Source organism: Phoenix dactylifera, chromosome 3 (assembly GCF_009389715.1).
Source record: "Phoenix dactylifera cultivar Barhee BC4 chromosome 3, palm_55x_up_171113_PBpolish2nd_filt_p, whole genome shotgun sequence".
NCBI lineage: Eukaryota > Viridiplantae > Streptophyta > Magnoliopsida > Arecales > Arecaceae > Phoenix > Phoenix dactylifera.
The window spans coordinates 14,313,362-14,337,135 of record NC_052394.1 but is presented as its reverse complement, the minus strand read 5'-3'; the positions used below and the strand labels follow the sequence as shown (position 1 = coordinate 14,337,135).

The 23,774-nt window shown below is 37.6% G+C and overlaps 2 protein-coding genes across 3 annotated transcripts; both read left to right on the top strand.

The window, feature by feature from the left end:
* Positions 1-27: 27 nt before the first annotated feature.
* Positions 28-1,839, top strand: LOC103720728 (zerumbone synthase-like). The gene is made up of 2 exons (XM_039124685.1): positions 28-180; positions 765-1,839. Exons 1-2 carry the CDS (start codon positions 137-139, stop codon positions 1,591-1,593), a joined length of 873 nt encoding a protein of 290 aa, XP_038980613.1. The 5' UTR covers positions 28-136; the 3' UTR covers positions 1,594-1,839.
* A 7,506-nt stretch (positions 1,840-9,345) lies between these two features.
* LOC103720715 (zerumbone synthase) lies at positions 9,346-23,024 on the top strand. 2 transcript variants are annotated; one of them, XM_039124684.1, is made up of 3 exons: positions 9,346-9,564; positions 21,494-22,241; positions 22,785-23,024. In XM_039124684.1, exons 1-3 carry the CDS (start codon positions 9,521-9,523, stop codon positions 22,833-22,835), a joined length of 843 nt encoding a protein of 280 aa, XP_038980612.1. In that variant the 5' UTR covers positions 9,346-9,520; the 3' UTR covers positions 22,836-23,024. The 2 variants fall into 2 exon arrangements, with proteins under 2 accessions (XP_038980612.1, XP_008808776.1); XM_008810554.4 differs by lacking the exon at positions 22,785-23,024 and having other exon boundaries at positions 21,494-22,491.
* The last annotated feature ends 750 nt before the right edge of the window (positions 23,025-23,774 follow it).

Genomic DNA, 23,774 nt, shown 5'->3' with positions numbered 1-23,774 from the left:
TCTGTGAGGCGCCGACAAATCCAAGTCGCTCTGCTCGTTCTCTTCTTTTGGATATAAGCGAGTCCAGATTCCCGGTTTAGTGATGAGCAAGTGGAACTAAAACATTAGACGGTACTCTTGTGAGAATTAGGAGGCCATGTCCGCCAGCTCTAACTCTCGTCCCTCCTCCTCCCCTCAAAGGTATTCGAACTAACTGAAAAAATACCAGATCGATCTTCTTTTGTTTCTTGAGCCTGCCATTGCGTTGATACCAAGACCAAGCCAAGATCACTTGGTCGAGAAGACGAGAAGAAAGTTTAGCCATCATATCTATGTTTTATAATTTCTCCTGATTTCTAGTTATTAGTCATGTGTAACTGGTTAAATCAACTTTCATATATATATATATATTGAATCAGAAAAAGGAATCGATCCAGTTGATATCGCTATTTTTTCTTTCTTCTCTTTTCCTTTTCATGCTTTAAGCTATTTTGTCTGATGTCCTTTTTGTTTAGTTTTGTTTTGCAACTCAGTAAATGAAAATACGCATGCAGCAAGTTAATTCAAAACGTTCCATCTCCACCCTACTCAAGAAATTGAAATTTTATAGCAAGCAATGTAGATTTTAACTTTATTTTGCAAGTTCTGATTAAGATCTTGAGGGTACAAGCACTGTTAGGAAGTTTTGTTATTTTTTATTTTTGGTTTGCCATCCTAATAATTATATAATTACCTTCCCCTCCCTTGCACCTGTCCAAGATTCTGACTGCTGCTTAAAATTGAAGGTTGGAAGGCAAGGTCGCTGTGGTAACAGGTGGAGCTTCCGGTATCGGCGAAAGCATCTCAAGGCTCTTCAGAAAGCACGGAGCAAAGATTTGCGTCCTCGACCTCCAAGATGGCCCTGGCCATCATCTCTGCAAGTCTCTAGGGGGCGACCCCGTGGCGTGCTTCTTCCACTGCGATGTCACCGCCGAGGACGATGTACGCCGTGTCATCGACCTCATCGTCGAGAAGCACGGCGGCATAGATGTCATGGTCAACAACGCTGGGATCACCGGCGAAATCGTGCCCGATATCCGCAAGCAGGATTTGGGTGAATTCAAGAAGGTGTTCGACGTGAACGTGCATGGCGTGCTCCTCGGAATGAAGCATGCGGCGCGTGTGATGGTTCCTCAGAAGAAGGGCGCCATAGTCTCGGTGGCCAGCGATGCGAGCGTGGTTGGAGGGATGGGTCCGCACGGGTACACGGGATCCAAGCACGCAGTGCTGGGGCTCACCAGAAGCGTGGCACCAGAACTGGTGCAGCACGGGATACGTGTGAACTGTGTCTCGCCATACGCAGTCCCATCAGGCCTCACCCTACCCCGCTTCCCTGGGGTTACGAGGAAGGTTGTGTTGAAGGGATTTCTGTCCTATATTGGAAGCCATGCAAACTTGAAAGGCGTGAACCTGCTTGCAGATGATGTAGCAGACGCCGTGCTCTACCTGGCAAGCGATGAAGCCAAGTACGTCAACGGGTTCAACCTCATGGTTGATGGGGGTTTCACCTGTGTGAACAACACTTTTCCAGTATTTAAATCTGGAAGTCTGGCTTCCAGGTTCCTCCCTTGGTGAAGCAAGTTCGATTAGCAGTCTTGGTTGTTAGAACAAGCTCTGCTTGACTGCGCGGCTACGGATGGATACCTACTACAATAAACTCAGATCACAAAAGACTATTAGGAGTCTTTTATATCATGTACTTGATCTGTTGCAAGTTAAATCGTTGGTAATTAGTTGCTAAGTTGCACCATCTCGCTGTATGTTTGGAAAATATTACTTTTAGAACTGAGCATTGCTTCTTTACCAGCATTACTTCGAAAACTATGGTTCGAGTGGGGACAGCCATGGAGACCATAGGGACCAGCACCCTATTTTCCAACCATAGGACCGGATCAGCCGCTCCTTTTCTACTAAATGCAATCTCTATATTTGTGACTCGGCTCCCTGAATATTAAAGCTTCTCCAATCCCTCCTATGAGTTTTATGATGCCTCATTTCTATCTTTTTCTTGATGCAAGAGAGGACGCCTATTTTTAATCATCTTTGAAAATTCTCCAATTGGTTTACGTCCAGGAATATCCTCTGAATCTACCACCAAATGAGGCAAAGATATAAAATTTGCGAGCACCCTCAGTTATAAACCTCTGTAACCTAGGGGATGAGATATATATATATATATATATATATATATAAGCATCTAATCTTCCCGTATAATACGAGGCGGTGAGGTTGGCAACTCTGTTTGGATGTCAAGAATGCTGGCAAAGTCATAAAGAACCTCCATATCAGAGTAGTGTAAGTACATGTTAGTACAAGCTATAAAAGAGCTTCCAGATGTAATTTCCAAAATCTATTTTGGGATTTCCATTTTTTGGGAATAGTATTGTGTAAGAAAGTAGATCTCGACTTTGCTTTAATCCTTTCACCTCCATCTTCATGTTGTTATGTGGTTTGAGCTTTTTTCTTTTAGTCCAAGCCCATAAGGGCTCTTTAAGCCATTTTAAGCCCAAGTTTAGAAGACTTAAGTGAGTCTTTATGCTGGAATTCGATTTAAAAAGAGAAGCACAAAAACATAAGAGAGAAAAGAGAGAGAGAGAGCTCTTTGGTATGAGCTTGTTTGTCCTACTTCAATGTCTATTGATACTCATTGAAGGTTGTGTTTTCAAGAGTGTATTGGGGTTCTTCCAACAAGTTGTTTGAAAGATTTGGTGTTGAAGTTGGCTTGTTTAAACTCATGAGGTAATCCTTATTTTTCTCCTCTTTGTTGTGTTAGCTCAAGTGATGTATGCTGATACTTGAGTAGAAACCATTGTAATTTGTTTATTATAGTGGAAGTTTGATCTGAGCATGACTCATGGATGTAGGCTTTACGCCGAACCACATTAAATCATGTGTCTCTTGTGTATACCTTTGATCTGTTTGATATTTTGCCACTTAGAATTCATTCTATATATTTTGCTTGCCTAGAATTGGTATTTGTGGTGATTAGCTTCCATATACTTTGTATTGATAAACTTACACTTAGTTGGCCATATTTGGTTAAGTTTATGATCTCACCAAGTGAGGTAGTGTTTTTTCTACAAGTGGTATCAGAGCCAGGTTGTATGGCTTGCGGTTAACTTGTATGGTTTGAGATGGAAGTTGTTCTAGCACAGGGTTGGCTCAACCCTTAGGCGACTGAGGCGGTCGCCTAAGGCTCCGGCCTAAAGATTCTTAGCTATAAATGCATTGAAGCCCCCAAGCCTAAACACTCTTAGATATAAATGTAACATTAAGGCCTCCAAGCCTAAAGACTTTTAGCTATAAATGTATTGAGGCCTCCCAAAAGACTCTTAGCTATAAATGCATTGAGGCTCCTAAATAATTTTCAAATGTATTTATTATTATTATTATTAGTGAGTTCGCCTTAGGCCTCCAAATCTATTGAGCCACTTCTGTTCTAGTACCATGATTAAGCTCACAAATACAAATTGGTTGATTTGGAAACAAAAAATGGAAGATATACTTTATTGCAAGAATTTGTATGAGCTCGTGGAGGGTGAAACGGCTATGCCTAAAGACCTGGATGATAAAGGTTGATAAAAGTTGCATAGAAAGGCTATTGGACAATTAGGCAATGGTTGGATGATAGTGTTTTTCATCGTGTGTCTAATGAAACCGATGCTCATGAGTTATGGAAGAAGCTAGAGGCTAGATATGAACAAAAGATCATCGGGAACAAAGTTTTCTTGATTAAAAAGCTTGTGAGTATGAAGTTTAAAGAGGGTTGCCCCGTTGCCGATCACTTGAATGAATTTCAAAGTGTTGTGAATCAATTAAGTACAATGAAAATGGTGCTTAAAGATGAGTTGTAAGCTTTGTTGCTTTTGAGTTCTTTTTTCGGATAGTTGGGAGACCTTAGTTGTCATAGTTAGTAACTCTGTTCCGGGTGGTGTATTGTCAATGAGTCAAGTTACTAGTAGCTTGTTCAATGAAGAAACAAGAAGCAAGTCAGCGGGTATAGATAATGCACAAGCTCTTAGAAGCAAGAGTAGAGAACACAAAGCTTGCGGTAAATCTAAGGAAAGATCTCAGTCTAGAGAAATGTTTGGTGAAAAGGGCAAATGTATTCATTGTGTAAGATGGGGTATATGAAAAAAAATTGCTATGTATGAAAGGCACAACAAAAGGAGACTAATACACATAAGAAAGAAGATGACAAGAGTACAACAATTACTTGCTCAAGTGAAGAAGTAGAGGTTCTTTCTTATGAAGAGAATGAATGTATACATGCTGGTGAAGAAGTTGTTGACATGGGAGCTTCCTACCATTCTACTCCTAATAATGAGTTCTTCACTTCATACAAGAAAGGAGACCTTGGAAATGTGAAGATGGGCAATAAGAGTTATTCGAAGATTGTGGAAATTGGTGATGTTTGCATTCAAACCAATGTCGGGTGTACTTTGACTTTGAAGGATGTGCGCCATGTTTCTGATTTGCGCCTTAATCTTATTTTTGTGAATGCCTTGGATAGGCAAGATTATGTGAATTGCTTTGGTGATTAAAGATGGAATACCAAAAGGTCACTTGTGGTAGCTAAAACAAAGCGTTATTGCACTCTTTACAAGCCACATATGAAGGTGTGTAGAGATGACTCGTATGTCACCGAAGATGAGTCGTCTCCAAGGTTGTGGCACAAGAGGTTGGCTCACATGAGTGAGAAGGGATTGCAAATTTTAGCAAAGATGTCTCTCATTCCCTTTGCCAAAGGTAAAACTCTAAATCCTTGTGATCATTGTCTTTTTGGCAAGCAACATATAGTTTTTTTTTCTAAATCTTCTTGAAAGAAATCTAATCCTCTTGAGTTGGTTTACTCTAATGTTTGTGGACCCATTGAGGTGGAGTCCTTGGTTGGCAATAGGTATTTTGTCACATTTATTGAGGATGCATCAAGAAAGGTGTGGGTATATTTGTTGAAGACAAAAGATCAAGTGCTTTGGTTATTTCAACAGCTTCATGTCATGGTTGAAAGAGAGACAGAAAAGCCATTGAAGTATCTCTGTAGTGATAACAGTAGAGAGTATACATCAAAAGTGTTCGAAAGTTACTGCTTTGGGCATGGTATTAGGCATGAAAAGACTGTTACAAGTACATCACAACATAATGGGGTAGCGGAGAGGATGAACTGCACCAATGTAAAGAAAGTTAGATGCATGCTAAAGATAGTTAAGTTTTCTAAGGCATTTTGGGGTAAAGTCGTTCTCACTACTTGTTACTTAATAAATAAATTCCCTCAGTTTTTTCAGACTTTTTATATTCTAGAGAGAATACGGGGTGGAAATGATGTTTTCTATTCATATTTGAAGATATTTGGGTGCAAAGCCTTTGCATATGTACCTAGGGAGCAAAGGTTGAAGCTTGATGATAAGGCACTTCCTTGTATCATTGTTGATTATGGCAATGAAGAGTTTGGATACAAATTATGGGATCCAGTGAAGAAAAAGATTACTAGAAGTAGAGATGTGATCTTTAATGAAGGCCAAATCTTTGAAGATGCTGAAATACTTGAGAAATCTAAGGATGTGGTAAAAGGTGCAGCCAATTTTGCACCTATTCCATCTCCTTTGCAACATACTATAGATGAGGAAGAGGTACAAGATAAATCTAGGAGAGATAAGATACTAGAAATTAGGGGCAGTGATATGTTAGAAATGAGTATGGATGATGATGAGATGCTTGCAGATAAGGTTAGTGAGCTGAGGGAGCAGTCTACTCAATAAGAAAGTACAGAACCTCAGGTCAGAAGATCTGCTAGAGAGCATAGACCATCATCAAGGTATCTTGCTTCAGTGTCATTATGTTTACTAGTGAGGAGCGAGCTTTCATGAAGCACAGTCTCATAAAGACAAGATTAGTTGGATGAGAGCTTGTGGATGAAAGCCGGAGAGCTTTCAAGAAGCACAGTCTCATAAAGGCAAAAAGAGATAGATTCTTTACTAAAAAATGACACTTATCAGCTTGTGCAGCTTCCTAAAAGTAGAAAAGCATTGTAGAACAAATGGATGTTCAAGTTGAAAAAGGATGGCAATGGAAAGCTAGTGAAGCACAAAGCTCGATTGGTTGTTAAAGACTTTGGTCAGAAGAAAGGCATTGACTTTGATGAGATTTTTTTCTCAGTTGTGAAGATGAGTTCGATTAGAGTTTTCTTAGGTTTGACAGCTAGCTTGGACCTTTAGCTAGAGCAATTGGATGTTAAAACTGCATTTCTTCATGGTGATTTAAAGGAAGAGATCTACATGGCTCAACCTGAGAGGTTTGAGGTGAAAGGCAAAGAGCACTTGGTTTGCAAGTTGAAGAAAAGTCTTTATGTGAAGCAAGCACTAAGAAAGTGATACGAGAAGTTTGACTCATTCATGATCGATAATGGGTACAAAAAAACAGATGTAGATCATTATGTTTACTTCAAGAAGTTTAGTGGTGAAAACTTTATTATCCTTTTGCTCTACATGGATGATATGCTTATCTTGGGTCTGGATGTAAAAATGATTGAGAAGTTAAAAAAAAAATTATTTAAGTCTTTTGATATAAAAGATTTAGGTGCAATACAACAAATTTTGAGCATGCAAATTTATCGTGACAGAAAGAAAAGAAGTTGTGGTTGTCACAAAAGAAATATGTTAAACGGGTGCTTGAAAGGTTCAACATGGCAAGTGCTAAGTCAGTTAGCACTCCTCTTGCTAGTCATTTTAAGCTTTCTAAAAGTTCATGTCCATCTACTAAAGATGAAAGAAAATCCATAGAGGCCATTCCATATTCATCAGCTGTGGAGAGTCTTATGTATGCTATAGTGTGCACACGACCAAATATGGCCCAAGTAGTTGGTGTAGTTAGCAGATTTCTTTCAAATCCTGACAGAGATTATTGGAAAGGTGTAAAATAGATTTTCAAGTATTTAAAGGGTACTTCTGAGTTGTGCTTAAGATTTGGTGGCTACAAACCAGTATTAGAGGGCTTTACAGATTCTGATATGGTAGAAAATTTAGACCATAGAAAGTCCACTTCAGGATATCTATTCAAATTTGCTTGGGGAGCTGTTTCATGGCAGTCAAAGCTTCAAAAATGTGTTGCATTGTCCACTACAGAGGCAAAGTATATTGTTGCTACAGAGGCCACCAAGAAAATGCTATGGATAAAGAGATTTCTTCTTGAGTTTAGGATATTACAAGACATGTTTGCGGTGTTTTGCGATAGTCAAAGTGCTATATATTTAAGTAAAAATGCTACCTATCACTCTCGTATGAAGCATATAGATGTGAGATATCATTGGCTACGTGATGTAGTGAAAAGCAGCAGGTACGGCTTGAAAAGATACACACAAATAAGAATCCTTCCGACATGATGACCAAGGTGCTTCCTGGAGAAAAGTTTGAGCTTTGTGCCAAGTTGGCCGGTTTGGGCTTTCGGTGAGTAGTCAATGGTTGGTTCTCCTCCCTTATGGGCTTAGAGGGGGAGATTGTTATGTGGTTTTGGCTTTTTTCTTTTGGTCCAAGCCCACGATGGCTTTTTAAGCCATTTAAAGCCCAACTTTAGCGGACTTAAACGAGCCTTTGTGCTGGAATTTTGAGTAAGAAAGAGAAGCACAAAAACAGAAAAGAAAAAAGATAGAGAGAGCTCTTTGTGAGAGAAAAGGGCTAGGGTTTGGTGTGAGCTTGTTTGTCCTACTTCAATGTCCATTGATACTCATTGAAGCTTATGTTTTTAAGGGTGTATTGGAGTTTCTTCCAACAAGTTGTTTGAAAGATTTGGTGTTAGAGTTGGCTTGTTTAAGCTCATGAGGTAACCCTTGTTTTTCTCCTTTTTGTTGTGTTAGCTCAAGTGATGTATGTTGATACTTGAATAGAAACCATTATAATTTGTTTATGATAGTGAAAGTTTGATCGAAACATGACCTATGGATATAAGCTTTATGTCGAACTACATTAAATCTTGTATCTCTTGTGTATACATTTGATTTGTTTGATATTTTGCCACTTAGAATTCATGCCATATATTTTACTTGCCTAGTATTAGTATTTGTGGTGACTAGCTTTCATAGATTTTGTATTGATAAACTTACACTTAGTTGGCCATATTTGGTTAATTTTGTGATCTCACCAAGTGAGGTAGTGGTTTTCCTACACATGTCGTCATCCCTTAATATTCTTCTACACTCCTTGCTAGCTTTCCCACCCAAAGTTTTCCTCTTTTCTTGTCTTCTATACAGCTAGGCATACTCTCTCTCATTAGAGGCAAGTTTTTCACACACTATTAATAGTTTCAAAAGAAAGTGAAAGAAGCCACAATTGTAGATTTGATATATTTTTCCTCTCTTTTTGTGAATTTATGTAAGATGGGGTTGATACGAGTATTATAGAATAAAAGCAAGTTGTAAGGAGCGCATATTTCACAAAAAATCATAGACCATAAAAGAGGAGAGAGGATGGTGCTAGATGTGAGCCCAAAAGGGGAAGGAACTATGATCCATTCTTTATTTTTTTATACAAATTCTTCTAAACGAAACAATATATAGTTTTTCAAATCATAAAATATTTTTTCTTTTTCATTTAGATTATAATAATTTTTGGAAAATAAAATAAAAGTCCCTCCATTTTCTCTCTTCATGAATTAGGTTTTTTCCCAAAATCTTTCCCTCTTCTCTTTTTTATTTAATGGAAGAAAAAGTTAACAACCATCATAACAAGTTATTTACATTACATTATTTAGTTTGATAGCAGTCACTTATAATATAAATAACAGATACTATTATCGCTTGTAACTTTCTCTAAATACAACATTAATTTTATAAAATTTAAATTTTCATTAAATTTTTCTCATCCTAATTTTTCATTATTGCCCATTACACTACCATTATAGTAGCCAGTACAGTAATAGCTATTTCAATGTAAAATTTTGAAATGCTATTCTAGATAGTATCTATTCACAGATGCTATAATCGTTAGTAAATATTTTGGCGAGGTTCGTTACTTACAATAAAGACTGAAATGATGGTGAGAATAATTGGAAAAAAAAAAGTAGCTTATTGATTAGTTGCAAAGGGTTCAAAATTGAATCCAATCAAAGTTGGTAACCCAACTAAATATCTTCAATTGGAAAACGGAATGTGGCCTAATCCAACCCTCTCGATAAATAAAAAATTATTAGTGTAATTTTAAAATAAAATAAATTTTAATAAATTCATTTAGTGACGTCTAGGATGAATCTGGTCCACCAGGTCACGTGAACCACACAACCGCTCACCGGCTCTTTTGTTCCCTAGGGTTCCTTTCGAAGCCCTCGCCACCCACTGTTTACATTATTGAAGGCTCTGTGAAGGATGATGATCTTAAAGCACTCACCGCCCTCCATTGACCTTATTAAAGGCACTCAAAAAACTAAAAAAAAAATCTTTTAAGGCACCCAAGGGCTCCTCGGTGCCGCCCATCAGTGCTTGCTAAGGTGAGCTGGGCGGGATCAGGAGGCCACCATGTCCACCAGCGCCGGCTCCGTTCCACCTCTTTCCCCTCGACGGTACGCGAACCGAACACCAACCTTTCGATCCATCTCGAGCCTGCCCTGCTTTGATATTTCCGACAAAAGATTGCTATTGTCCGGAGATGTCTGTTTTCTCTTTTATGTTTCTTTTGATTTGTGCTTCTTGGTCCGTGAAAGTTGACAGATGGATCTGGTAACCCGTTGTTGTATCACTAGATTGACTTGCATGTACGTGGATCTAGAAAAGGAGTTGATAAAATTAGTATTGTAATATGAGTTGAAGCTCCAAAAAAAATAAATATCCATAGTGTTTCCACATTCAATTCTAACCTTTTTATCAACAAAGAATTATACATGGTTTTTACTTGAAATTAGATTGTTGAGATATATATGGTTCTTTTCTTTTGTTTGTAATTTGGGAAAGATTAAAGAAGATAGGGCCTTGATAAAAGCAGCATGCCCCTAAGAGAACTGTAGTGGAATAAAACGTTGGGATCGGAAGTTCAAGATCACTCCACCCCCACACGATCATTCCATAAATATGCTATAATTAAGCATAGGGCTAGAAACAGGCCGGGTTGGGCCAGGCCACTCCCCTACCCAAGCCCGGCCTGAAATTTTTTTTTGGGCTTCAAGCCGGGCTTAGGCCCGAAAAATTTGAAAAATCCCGACCTGAGCCCTGCCCAAACCCAGTTGGGCCAGCACAAATTATCCATTAGGACTAAAAATTCGGCTGGTCCGAACTCGATTGAAGCTTAATCTTTCTATCGTTCATACTGTAGCCTCATATTTTTTTGGTGAAATACTATAGCTTCACGTTAGCAACTATCTGATGGTCAGAAACAAGTTTACTAGAAAAACTAATTAATAACACAATTGGAAATGGCATTCCTATGTTCTAAGCAGTTCATAAACAAGCATGTAAGTTCGGGCTCCATTTTGGGCTGGAGTTCGGGCTAGATTTGGGCCTGAGTTCGGGCTATGTTTGGCGCCTCGTCTGGGCTCGGGCTGGGCCAGTGATATATCCAAGCCCGGCCTGAAAAACATATGGGCTCTATATTTAACGTCAAACCTAGTCCAAAATTTTTCAAGCCTAATCCGCAGCCCAACCCGAAGTTGGCCTGGCCCGATGGGTGTCGAGCTGGGCCGGGCCCAATTCCAACCTTAATTAAGCATGATTAAGTATAGGGAGGCTGCATAACATATTTTTCTCATATATCAATTTAACTTCATTTTGACCTATTAAGCTGTACTAAATGCTCGATCCAACCATTTATATTGGGATCATTGCATACCAAATTTTTTTTATATATATTTCCTTGATTAATCAACCTTCTCAAACCTTAGCAAAACTTGTCGTTGTGGTTCATTTGCAAGCTATTGTTAATTGATAGGATCAAAAGCCTATTTTTACTTACCTATAAAATGTTTTGACTTACGATTTCCTTTGAACCACCTGAACAAACATATTCCTTATCCATAAGCATTTATTTTATCATAGAGAATGCCAACACTATGCAAGTATGCATTCATTTATCTATATTTTGTTGTTAAAGACGTTTCCAAGGATACTCTCTTTAATTAGTAACTCACTGGTTCATAAAGATAATTGCATCTTCTAGATCATCCTTGGTTTGAAGTTAGCTTGCTCATCAATCAAAATATCCTCAGAGAAATAGATTATTATTACAAAGTACATAAATTTTTGATACTTTAAGTCATTTTTATTTTTGTTGAGAGAAGGAGGGGGGTAACCCCCCACCCAGCCAACTAGGTGTAGGCGGGATTCGAACCTAGGCCATTCGGTGCCACAACCCAATGACTTTTCCAACCATACTAGTTGTAATACTTCACATCAGAGATGAATTTCATACATCTTGTGCTGTATAGATCCAACATGCATACTCTATCAATACTTTGCAGTTGGCACACACTAGTATAGCAAAAGTACACAAGTCTGTCAAACAATTTGTAGCTGACACCAAGATACTATTTTTCATTCTCTATTTTTTTGTTTTTTCTTATGACCTAGACCAATTTTAATTGTTTCATGCCATTTCTAAGACATTTTAACAAATTATTTTCATTTCTAGTGAATACATAGAAAGTTTGCATTGGAAACCATTTAGACTTCCATGTCCATTGCTATATAACATATGCTCTGCATTTTTTAAGCAACATTGACATTGACATTACTCAACTATGTTTACTGTTTAACAAGCAGGACAATATGGAGGATTTAGAAACAAAACAAAGTCTCAAAAGTTACAAAACTGCTAACGACCAAGCAAGAACTAGATGCGTTGACCTGTAAGATACTTGCAAGATACTAACCAAGATCAGAATAGGGGAAACCCACCATAGATTATCAGCTATCCCATAAGCTTCTGGATACTGTTTGATAGGAAAGGAAAAAGTCAGCTTTTCTCCATGCTGGAAAAACTCCATAGGGACAGCTTGCTGCCTCCATTCTTTAATACTATTTCAAACCATTTCTCTTTTTCATCTGCCTTCTTCTCAAATCCTGTTCCTAATGTTAATCCCAACTCAACCAAAGAAAGAACTCCATGTGTGTGTGTGTGTGTGTGTGTGAGAGAGAGAGAGAGAGAGAGAGAGAGAGTCTTATCCATAGAAACCATAAATATGATAATGGTAGGCTCTGCGATTCGATGGCAGAAGCTGGAAGGTGGTCTTGGAGTATAGAAGGGATATAAGATGGGTTAGATAAGGATGGGCTTAGAGAAGTGAAGAGGAAGAAGGGGTGTTGTTTTTTGTTTTTTAGAGAAGGCATTGTTTTGTTTTGAGAAGCATGGAGTCCCACTGCTTGTGCAAGATGTGGGAAAAATAAAAACTAAGATGAGTAGATTTGTTTTTTCCCATGGAAACTGCAATTTTCCATAAAATTTTCAAACTTTAAAATCTTGTCCAAACAGGTTTGAGGATTGGATTTCCATGAGGCTTAGGATTTCCTTGGAATAAGCTTATCCCATGGAAAACCATGGAATTCCGTTACATCCAAACATATCCTTAGTCTCTTGTTTGAATTCCTTTTAACAATTTCTTTTGGACCCTTTGACCTTCTTGCACATAGTCATTTGATTGTTACATATAGATTTCTTCTTCGAATTGTCAACTTTAAATTGCAGTTTTCAGCAACATGCCGAGTCTTATTTATTTAATTTATTGCATACGTGATTCTTGTAGAATTAAATCTAGTTAAACGTTAGTGTTTGAAGATGATAAATTCATCGTTGTTGATTGTAACTAAGGTTTTATGTCTCGATACTGAGCATTGTAATGGTGCATTACTAGCATGGTGGGACACAACATGGCATAGTACATCTCCATACTAGTTCATGCTAAAGATCTTAAGTTGAAACAACGTATACCATGTATTGGTGCCATTGTTGGTCATGTCATCTTGAACCATCCAGTTTGGAGCATACTGAACCAAACCGACGAGGAACAAGTCGGTTCGCCTTGTCGGCTTGGTAAATAGGTCAAACTAACTCTATTTTGATTAAACCCTCATGGCTTGATTTAAAGCCGATCCAACTTGGCCTTTCAATTATACCCTCCCCACACCGCCCCCCTTCGGGCATGACCGGCAAGTGCCCCTTCCCTCTCCCTCTCTTTCTCTCCGCTAGGATTAGGGTTGGCCGAGGGCCTACCCCTTCCTCCCTCTCCCTCTCCCTCCCTCCCCCGCTGCCTCTCCCTATTCCCTCCCACATTGGACAATGATTGACGAGGGCTTTTGGGCCTTCTCTCTCTCGACCTCTCTCTTCCCCTCCCTCTCTCTCTTTTCATCTCTTTCCTCCCTCTCTGGCTCTCCCAGTTTCCGTACATTCTGGAATGGCATGGTACAGACATGTACCATGCCAAACGGGTCGCTGGCTGGTACGTTCTCTGGTACTAGTTTGGTGAACCCTAAGTAGTGTTGTATTGTATTAATCTCCCGTACTATACTAGTTCTCTACCAGTACAATATCTATCCCTAGTATGCCTCAATACATAAAACCTTCATTGTAACCTTTGGCTACTAACCTTATATTTTCTTATACGGCTCCATTAGGTTTAAACTTTATTATGCAGGCTCACCTGTAATATATAATTTGTCATCAGGAGGAAAGTTTTTCAAGGTTCAAGCATTGTTGTAAAAAATTTTAGTCATCATACACGACTTTGATAGCTAAGTGCTATCAAGCAATAGCTACAACACAATATTGGTGAAGGTCTTTCGACAAAATCTTTGCAAAATCATTCCACCTATAGTTTCTTCCTACACGTCTTAGTTTATGATCTCAAAAATTATCATCAATTTTAACTTCAATTTATAGGTCTTGCATGTCTTGTTGGAGGTCTTGTCCACATGGCTAGATAATAGGTACACAAGGCCTCCTTGTATAAAGAAGCCTTTCCATGTGAGGTGAAACTATGGGAGATGGTCCCTAAATGTGTTGGTTAGTCCACAAGGTTATTGGACCTTGTGACCTCCCTATTTAAAGGAGACCTTTCTATGTGAAAAGAAGCCATGAGAGATGGTTTGTCAACTTCTAATTTCTCAAAAATCTTGTTAGAAGTAATTCTATTTTTTCTATGCATTTTATGTTCCAATAAACTGATTTAGGCCAAAGTACGCATTGGTTCATTTTTCTTGAGCTTCTTGGCTTGATGGCCATTAAGTTGTATGTCTTAGAAATTGCAGTAAGAGAATATAAACAAAAAGTAAAGATGTGCAACTATTTAGCTCAAATGGATGTCAAATAATCTTACTATATACAAGTACATTGTTGACTACTTCCATGGTAACATGGTATCAAAGCGATTGTAAGTTAGGGCTGAAATCTCCAGTCACGCCAATTTTTCTTCATACCTCCCATTTATTATCTTGAGTCTTTTTTCTTATCCGACTTGTTCCTAGTTGGTACCAACTCATTATCTTGAGTAGTTTATCACTTGTTTATGCCTTTATGTGCATGATCCATGTCGCACATGAAAGAGGTTTTAAGGCCTAATATACATTGTTGACCCCTTGAAAGAGGTTTTAAGGCTTGATATACATTGTTGACCCCTTTCCTAAGAACTTAAGCTTTTGAGATCTAGTGGTTTGTTAACAATGAGGACCCCATTTAGAGCTGATGCTTAGCAAGATCTCTCAACTAAAGCCATCTTGTTTGTTAATTGAAAAACATTTTCCTTGTCTTCATTACGTTGGGATGGCTGTCTTTTAGTTCCAAGACCACCGAGGATTATAGCCTTTTTGGGTCTCATGAAAGTATTAGGTATTGTATCTTAGAGATAAGACTTTCTAGGAGCCTATTGACATCTATAATGAGAAATCCATAACAATAACCATCACGCCTTGTGCCGATTATTTGGTATCAGCTTATGATTTTAAGGAGGAATCACTGTAACTTTTTATGCACAGGCAGGAAATCAGAGATATGTCTGTCTATCCATCCAACTATAGTTGTTGAGAAAACTATGAGAAATAGAAAGTAGAAAAAGAAAAAAAGAGAAAAGGAAAAATGTGGTGGCTATCTTGGTTCAACCTATCATGTGTAGTTTTTTTTTATAAAAGGATTCCAAGTTTCAGGCATTATATAGAAAACTGAGAAGTTTACCAAAAGTTTAGAAAGATAACCAGATTAAAAATCAAGATCACAATATAGTTTTGCCTAAGAATCAAAAATTTTTTGAGAGTGTTGAAACATCAATCTTCCAACTCTTAATCTTTACAATGGGTGAGATTAGTCTAAGTCCAACAAGGATTTAAGGAAAGAGGGAAAACAGAAAGAAAAGGAGTTCTTGTTGTTTATGCAACAAAACAAGTAACTTTATGAGGCAATACAACTGCTACAAAGGAGAACAACCTTGTGACACTAATGTCACAAAATCGATGGTTGCAATGATTGTTGACATCCTTAGAGTTAGCGATAGTTGGAGGATTATTTTAGGTGCCATTTGCCACACAACTTTTTGTAGGAGGGTCTAAAATCCACTATGCCAGCAAATTTAGGCAATGTTTTTGTGAAACTCTTCACGAATGTTTTTATTTATACATGTTAGCACAATTTTAGAGATCATGTAACAACTTGTATCACCTATAATATTTTTTTTTATTAGCATGATCTTATATCAACCTATATTATTTTTTTTTTGTTAGCATTATCTTATTAGAGTGATTTTAAGGATCACATAACAACCTATATCACACATAATATTTTTCTTCGTTAGCGTGATCATATATTAACCTATATTATTTTTTTTATATGGAGTCTGTACACGAGTATATATAACTCCTGAGATGTATCGAATGTGACGGAACAGAAAAATAAAATTATTTTTCTCTTTTTTTTTGTTTTTTCTTCTTCTGCAAATATTTTAATATGATATCAGAGCCACCGATCATCTAATATGCTGCCACCATCTCTTCGGCCTTTGCTGTGGTCGTCGTTGCCATATCTAAAAGTTTTGAAGACCCCCATTGCCGATCTATTGATCTCTGTTCTTGGGTGAATTAACACTCGAAGATCCTCTATTTTTCGATGGATCTATAGATCTTCTATTTTTCCACAGATCCTCTATTTTCTAGTGAATTAACATTCAAAGATCTCATACTCCTTAGCAGATCTACATATCTTCCATTTTTCGGTGGATTAATACTCGAAGATTCTTTATTTTTTAATGAATCTGCAGCTGCTCTCCCCTACTTTTCTTCTCAGCTTCAGATCTTCGGTCGTCTCTTCTCACCGTTGCTCGGCTCCTTTCTCTCCATCTTTGGTTTTATTTGATGCCTCCGACTTCATTACCATCTAGTTCAAGGTCTCTTGTTCCTCTTTCATGGTTCTTCATCTACGAGGATCATTGACCTTCAGTTGCCTTCTCTCTAAGCTCTGTCCTCGCTAAAACTGTCATCTTTTATGTGTCTTCTCGCTGCCACATCATCAGACAAGTCAATCAGTCATTACGGCAGACTTGTCAATCTGTCACATTAGTCGAACCCATCAATAGACACACCAGTTTGCTATGTTAGCTAGTTATATCAGTAGACGCATTAGTCTATCGTGTTAGTTAACTACATCAGCATTGCCAAATATATTAGTTTGCTGCGTTAGTTTCTTGATCTGCCACATCAGTTTCTAAGCTGCTATATTAGTTTATATTTTGACATATCAAATTCTGTATTGTCACATCAGTTTGATACATCAGTCTGTCATATCGGCTTCTGAGTTATTATATCAACTTCTAATTTACTACATCGATTTCTGAGCTGCTTTAACAACTCGTGTTCGGCCACATCGGGCTCTATGCTGCTGCGTCAGCTCTTGATCTACCACCACATCAACCTCTGAGCTGCTATGTCAGCTCTTAATCAATTACATCAACTTCTGAGCTGCTACTTCAACTATTGATGTAATACATCAGGTTCTGGGTACATTTGTGATCTAATTTTCAAATTTAAATTGGCACCTACAGTACCATCTTAAGTTTGAGGAGAGATATTAGCATAATTTTTGGGATCACGTAACAAGCTGCATCACCCATAATATTTTTCTTTATTAGCGTGATCCTGTATTAACCTATATTATTTTTCTTTGTTAGCATGATCTTGTTAGAGTGATTTTATGGATCACATAACAACTTATATCACCCATAATATTTTCGTTTATTAGTGTGATCATGTATCGGCCTATATTATTTTTCTTATATGGAGTCTATATACAAGTATATATAACTCCTGAGATGTATCGAATGTGATGGAATAAAAAAATAAAATCACTTCTTTTTTTCTCTTTTTCTCTTATTGTTTTTTCTTGTTCTACAAATATTTAACAATTGAAAAAACTGCCACTTTTATTTTATTCTGGAAAGATTCTGTTCTAGCATTCCAAGATGTGTGCTATATTTGTACGCCCAACAACGGTTTCATTTTTCTCGAGGAACTGTATAATCATGGTATTTGTTTTGTATTTGATTGCCAAATATTCAATATTATACATATTGTCTCGTATAAATTGTCCTGGTAAAAGATCTTTTCTCGGTAAAAACTTTGGGTTTCAAATGTACTATGAATACCATGATCATGTACTTTAATTATAGAGATAACATTATTCGAAGCATGTGTTTTGACATTCTTAAGATTTATGACTTTCTAGAAGAGAGGAAGTTGCATGGTTCTTTTCTTGATGAAAACACCCGAAAGAAGTAACCCACGAACATGGCTCTCTCATTGTTGGCTAATTGAAGATACTCCTACATTGCAGAGAGTGTAGTGGCAGGTCTAATTTTCCTTGAACCTTTCTTGCTTCGTGCCATGCTTCCTTTCCCATGCCTCATTACATGAGCTGAAAAGTTGATCATTTAGTTCCTCGAAGTTTATTCTTTTATTGTTGCTGAAAAGTCCGAGCCTATTAGTTATTAACCAATCATGTATGGATGAAACTTTTTCCTCTATCCAAAATCAAACCATTGTAACTCAAAAGCCACATAAGAATTATCCTATTTGAGAGAGGACCATTGTATTAGACACCTTCACCGTTCTTCCTTTATCTTCTTTTCTTCTTTTCTTTCTTTCCTTCATATGTTACTGATTTCTCCATACATAATTCTTGTGTTGCATGGAGAGGCCTCTTGAAAAAAATGTGGATTGGATGATGATAGATCTCCTTCTTGTGCAGCTAAGCATCCATTCCATTTTGTGGTCTTTCTAATGCTAGAGAATCCACTAAGCAGGACTTGAAAATATTAGGGAGAAGATTTGAATTTTAGCTTTCTTCTCTTTCTTCATTTGTCTTTTTCTTTCTCTTTCATGGTTTAGTCTGGTTTGTTTGATGTTTTTTACTTTTAGTTTTTGTCTTTTGACCTGGTATTGGAAATACACAACAATTTAAGGATAAATAGAGAAGCATTAAAAAGGAATATGACAAACTTATGAAGAGCTCTTCTTTTGCGCAACTAATTATCATCCTGGAATCAATTCTTTACCATTTTTATCTAGTCCTAGAATGAACATCACACTTTATACTTTACAATTTTTAATGATTTGCAATGGTGAATAAGAAAAAGAGCCAAGCACACAAGATGTGTAGCATGGTAGACCTAGGAAGGCTAAGGTGGGGAATAATTTGGTTAACGGAAGCAGGGCTGACAAATCATATGGACATGTTCAGTAATTTTGAACAGTTTCTTGTGAGAAGATTAACTCATATGTGTCTGGGACTCTGGAAGTTTCCCAAAGGAGCAGAAACCAAGAGATAACATGGTTCATGTTGCGAGAAATGATTTGCAATAAGTTGCAGAGACACTGATTAGCTTGACAAAAATTAACGAGAACTGGAGATGACGGATTCATAAAGATGACCTGGATAAGGCTTGATAGTCATGGTAGAAGTTATATTTATGAGAAATGTATGCAGAAATGGCAAATTCATAATATATGAGATAGAAATCTGGAATGACTAATAAATTTAATAAACAACTCAGAATTTGCAAAAAATCTGTTTAACAATAGTACTTCCAATGTTTCAATGATAATTTTTTGGATAATTTTGGAGACTTGCATTCTAGGATTTCGTGCAGCTTACTTCCTTCCATTGTCCTATTCAACTGTTTCCTTGAATTGGAAATCCCTGTAGTGTTGATGTCATCTATGAGTGGATTTTGTAGTTGGTAACTATATATAGTAGAGTATGCAACTTTTGTAAAGGGAAAATTACTAAGAAGAAAAGCATCTCTTACATTTTAAAATTCAACTAAATGTTTCAAAAGGAGCCTGCTACAATCAAGTGACTGCGACTCCATAATTTTCTTCTGTTTCAAACTAGTTACAGAACTTTTCACACAGTATCTTCCACTATTTTACAAGTACTCAGGAAACATGTAATTTCTAATTATTTGAGTTAGTAATTTGAAGCATTTTAGAATGGTATGAAACAATAATGAGGCAAAAATCTTATCTCAAAAGTAGAACAACCCCCTACCTCGTCAAACACATCTGCGGGAAGAAAGGGGGAAAGAGAGAGACACCGAAAGCCTAAGTATGAATATTGCTGTTAAACTGCAAAGTAGAGAATTACTGCTCATGGGAATATAGCTACCTGATTTTTTTTTTGAAAAATGAAATTTTCAACTGGTAAATTTTCTAAATAGTTCTTAAGCAAAATACAGCCCAAAATTTAAGTTTTGGACAAAGTTTTCAAGTTTTGGTTGTGTCTGGATTTGGTTTCAGACTGACGGCAGTTTTTAGAGTTTCAATAGTTTCAGTCACCTATATTCAAAACTGATCAATTAAAGGCAAAACCAACACAGACAAGGCTAAAAGCCTTATTGGAGGTTCCTCTTATGTTTTTAATTTGATCTTGCTCATGGGTGATAAATTGAATTTGTAGAAAAAAAATGCAAATTTGATTTTTGCTCATTGTGCTGCGCTCCACTCACTTCACTTGCTCTTTCTCCAGGAAAAATGTACATTTTTGACTTTCTAGGGTCGGTAAACTCAAGACTTATTCAACAAGGGGAACCTGGAATTGCATCTCAAAAATATGACTGAAAGAATCCACTAAGGGTAGATCTAGTAAGTCTCAAGGGAATTGAGATTTCCGCACTAGCGGTCCTTTGGCCGGCTAGAGTAATTAGTTAGCCAGTCAGTTGGCTTATTATCTTCCCTATATATTAGAAAAATGTTGAAGGCTTTGATGCAATCCTTGAATCCATAGATGTCTTGCAAATAGACATGGAATGATTGGATGAGTGGAATGGGTTCTTATCCTTGTAGAATAGATTGTTGAATTGCCTTGTACAAGGTACGCCGTATTGGCCCGAATCGAGCAGTACAGGGCGTACCATACCTGTTTGGTACCAGTACGAATAGCGTACCGACACTCGGTATGCCAAAAAAACTCCGTACCGTACCGACACTGTGCTAATGTTGCACCGGTACGGGGTCTGGTACCGAGACGACGAACTTTGGCCTTGTACAAGGATCCTCTAGGACCCATAATGTGCTCAACAAATAGTGGGCTTCTCCGGTGACTAAGAGCTTTGCTAAAAGCACAGAACACATGGAAGTGGGAAATAAGAAATTCTTAAAATATTGCAGTATGTTTGTTTATGCATGTGTACTTATATGTGTGCCCATTTATATTGTATATAGGAAAAATTTTTGGAATGTCACTGTTTAAACTCCTGCAAGCAAGATCGTGTTGGCCTCGCTTGATGTATTATGGACTATGTTTGTTGTAAAAAGAGTAAAAAGAAAAAGATATTTTGTTGTGAATTTATATATTTGGTATACAAGATTTCACCATTTAACACATCGTATCTAGAGTGTTGTCTAATTATGTTGATGAGTGGACTTATATTTGAAATTAACTTTTTGAATTACATGCCCCATAAGAGGAAATTTTGAAAAAATTATCTTTCCTACTCTATGAAACATTTTGTTAAGCTTGTTTTGCTACTTTCTAGATGTACATGGAATTGGAAATGAAAGATTGCTATCCTTTCCATCTGGAAGGACAAAATTATTTAACTCTGAAATTTGGGACTCTCTTGAAGCTTTCATTTCCTTTCTTCATTTGTTTCATTGCTCCATGTTATAGAGAACCAAGCTGTCATCCCTTCTCTTTTCCAACTGTCCTAACCATGAGAACTGATAAAGTTAGCGCATCATGTTATTTCTTTCTTGTCTCTCTTCTTAGTCTTCCTCAAAATTGAATGTATCTTGCACCAACTTCTTTTCTACAAGCCTATGTATGGAAGTTTATTTGTACCTAGATTTTGTTGTACTACGAGGGGGTTGAAAGAGTTCTAATAATATATTTCTCCATGTACTTGCTCTCTTATGTTGTCTATTAAGTTGTATATTAATTGTTTTTCTCTTAAAGCCAATATCTTTATCTGAATCATAGAGAAATATTCCCCTTCAATTCTCAAAGAAATGTCTTAATATTTGAATTTGAAGACTGGAAGGGAAGGTAGCTCTTGTAACCGGTGGAGCTATGGGTATCGGTGAAAGCATTGTCAGGCTCTTCAGGGAGCATGGTGCAAAGATTTGTGTTGTTGATATCCAAGACAACCTTGGCCAGCAACTCTGCAAGTCACTTGGTGGTGATCCGTATGTTGTCTTCTTCCACTGCGATGTTACCATCGAAGATGATGTTCACCGTGCTGTTGACTTCACAGTTCGTAAGTATGGTACCATCGATATCTTGGTCAATAATGCTGGTATCACTGGCAGCAAGGTGGTGGATATCCGCAATGTTGACCTTAAAGAATTCAAGAAGGTGTTTGATGTGAACGTGAATGGTGTGTTTCTTGGGATGAAGCATGCAAGCCGTGTCATGATTCCCAAAAGCAAGGGCTCCATTATTTCGCTGGCCAGTGTAGCAAGTGTAATTGGAGGGATGGGTCCGCATGGATACACAGGATCCAAGCATGCTGTGCTGGGGCTCACTAGAAATGTGGCAGCAGAACTGGGGAGGCATGGGATACGTGTGAATTGTGTCTCACCATATGCGACCCCCACAAGCCTCTCTATGCCTCATTTGCCTGAGAATGAAAGGCGGGAGGCTGCACTGAAGGGGTTTCTGTCCTTTGCTGGTAGCCATGCCAACTTGAAAGGCGCAGAACTGATGGTAGATGATGTAGCACAGGCTGTGCTCTACTTGGCAAGCGACGAAGCCAAGTACATCAGTGGACTCAATCTAATGGTTGATGGGGGGTTTACTTGTGTGAATCACTCACTTCAACCATTTGATTGAGGATGATAGTTGGGTAGTGCATTCCTCTTTCGGACATTTCACTTTAATGTAGCAGGCTTCATCTATAGCATAAATGATTGATTGCCCTGCTGTGGATGCATAATATAATAAATTCAGACAAAACATTTTATGAGCCATTTACATTATGTTCTTAAAATCCATTGCAAGAAAGAATGTTGGTCTGTTCTTATTTGAGAAATGGTGCTGCAGGCAGTTGCTGAGATCATGTCATTCTATTCCTTAAATGTTAATTTGCAGTCATCGATTCTTACAAAATACCTTTTAGCCTGAAAGTTCAAATGAGAATGCAAATGGTGAACTTGAACGGTTAATTGACAATCTTCACAGATCGGATGAGGACTTGAAAGCTCATCTATTTATTTCTTGAATATTACTGTCACTGCGCTGTGGATTCCTGAAAAGCTTTCCCAGAATTCGGGAAACTTGAGTTGGTTGCTTACAGTTGCAGCATGCAACGCAAGAAATCTAATGGTTGATGGGGGGTTTACTTGTGTGAATCACTCACTTCAACCATTTGATTGAGGATAGTTGGGTAGTGCATTCCTCTTTCGGACATTTCACTTTAATGTAGCAGGCTTCATCTATAGCATAAATGATTGATTGCCCTGCTGTGGATGCATAATATAATAAATTCAGACAAAACATTTTATGAGCCATTTACATTATGTTCTTAAAATCCATTGCAAGAAAGAATGTTGGTCTGTTCTTATTTGAGAAATGGTGCTGCAGGCAGTTGCTGAGATCATGTCATTCTATTCCTTAAATGTTAATTTGCAGTCATCGATTCTTACAAAATACCTTTTAGCCTGAAAGTTCAAATGAGAATGCAAATGGTGAACTTGAACGGTTAATTGACAATCTTCACAGATCGGATGAGGACTTGAAAGCTCATCTATTTATTTCTTGAATATTACTGTCACTGCGCTGTGGATTCCTGAAAAGCTTTCCCAGAATTCGGGAAACTTGAGTTGGTTGCTTACAGTTGCAGCATGCAACGCAAGAAATCTAATGGTTGATGGGGGGTTTACTTGTGTGAATCACTCACTTCAACCATTTGATTGAGGATAGTTGGGTAGTGCATTCCTCTTTCGGACATTTCACTTTAATGTAGCAGGCTTCATCTATAGCATAAATGATTGATTGCCCTGCTGTGGATGCATAATATAATAAATTCAGACAAAACATTTTATGAGCCATTTACATTATGTTCTTAAAATCCATTGCAAGAAAGAATGTTGGTCTGTTCTTATTTGAGAAATGGTGCTGCAGGCAGTTGCTGAGATCATGTCATTCTATTCCTTAAATGTTAATTTGCAGTCATCGATTCTTACGAAATACCATTTAGCCTGAAAGTTCAAATGAGAATGCAAATGGTGAACTTGAACAGTTAATTGACAATCTTCACAGATCGGATGAGGACTTGAAAGCTCATCTATTTATTTCTTGAATATTACTGTCACT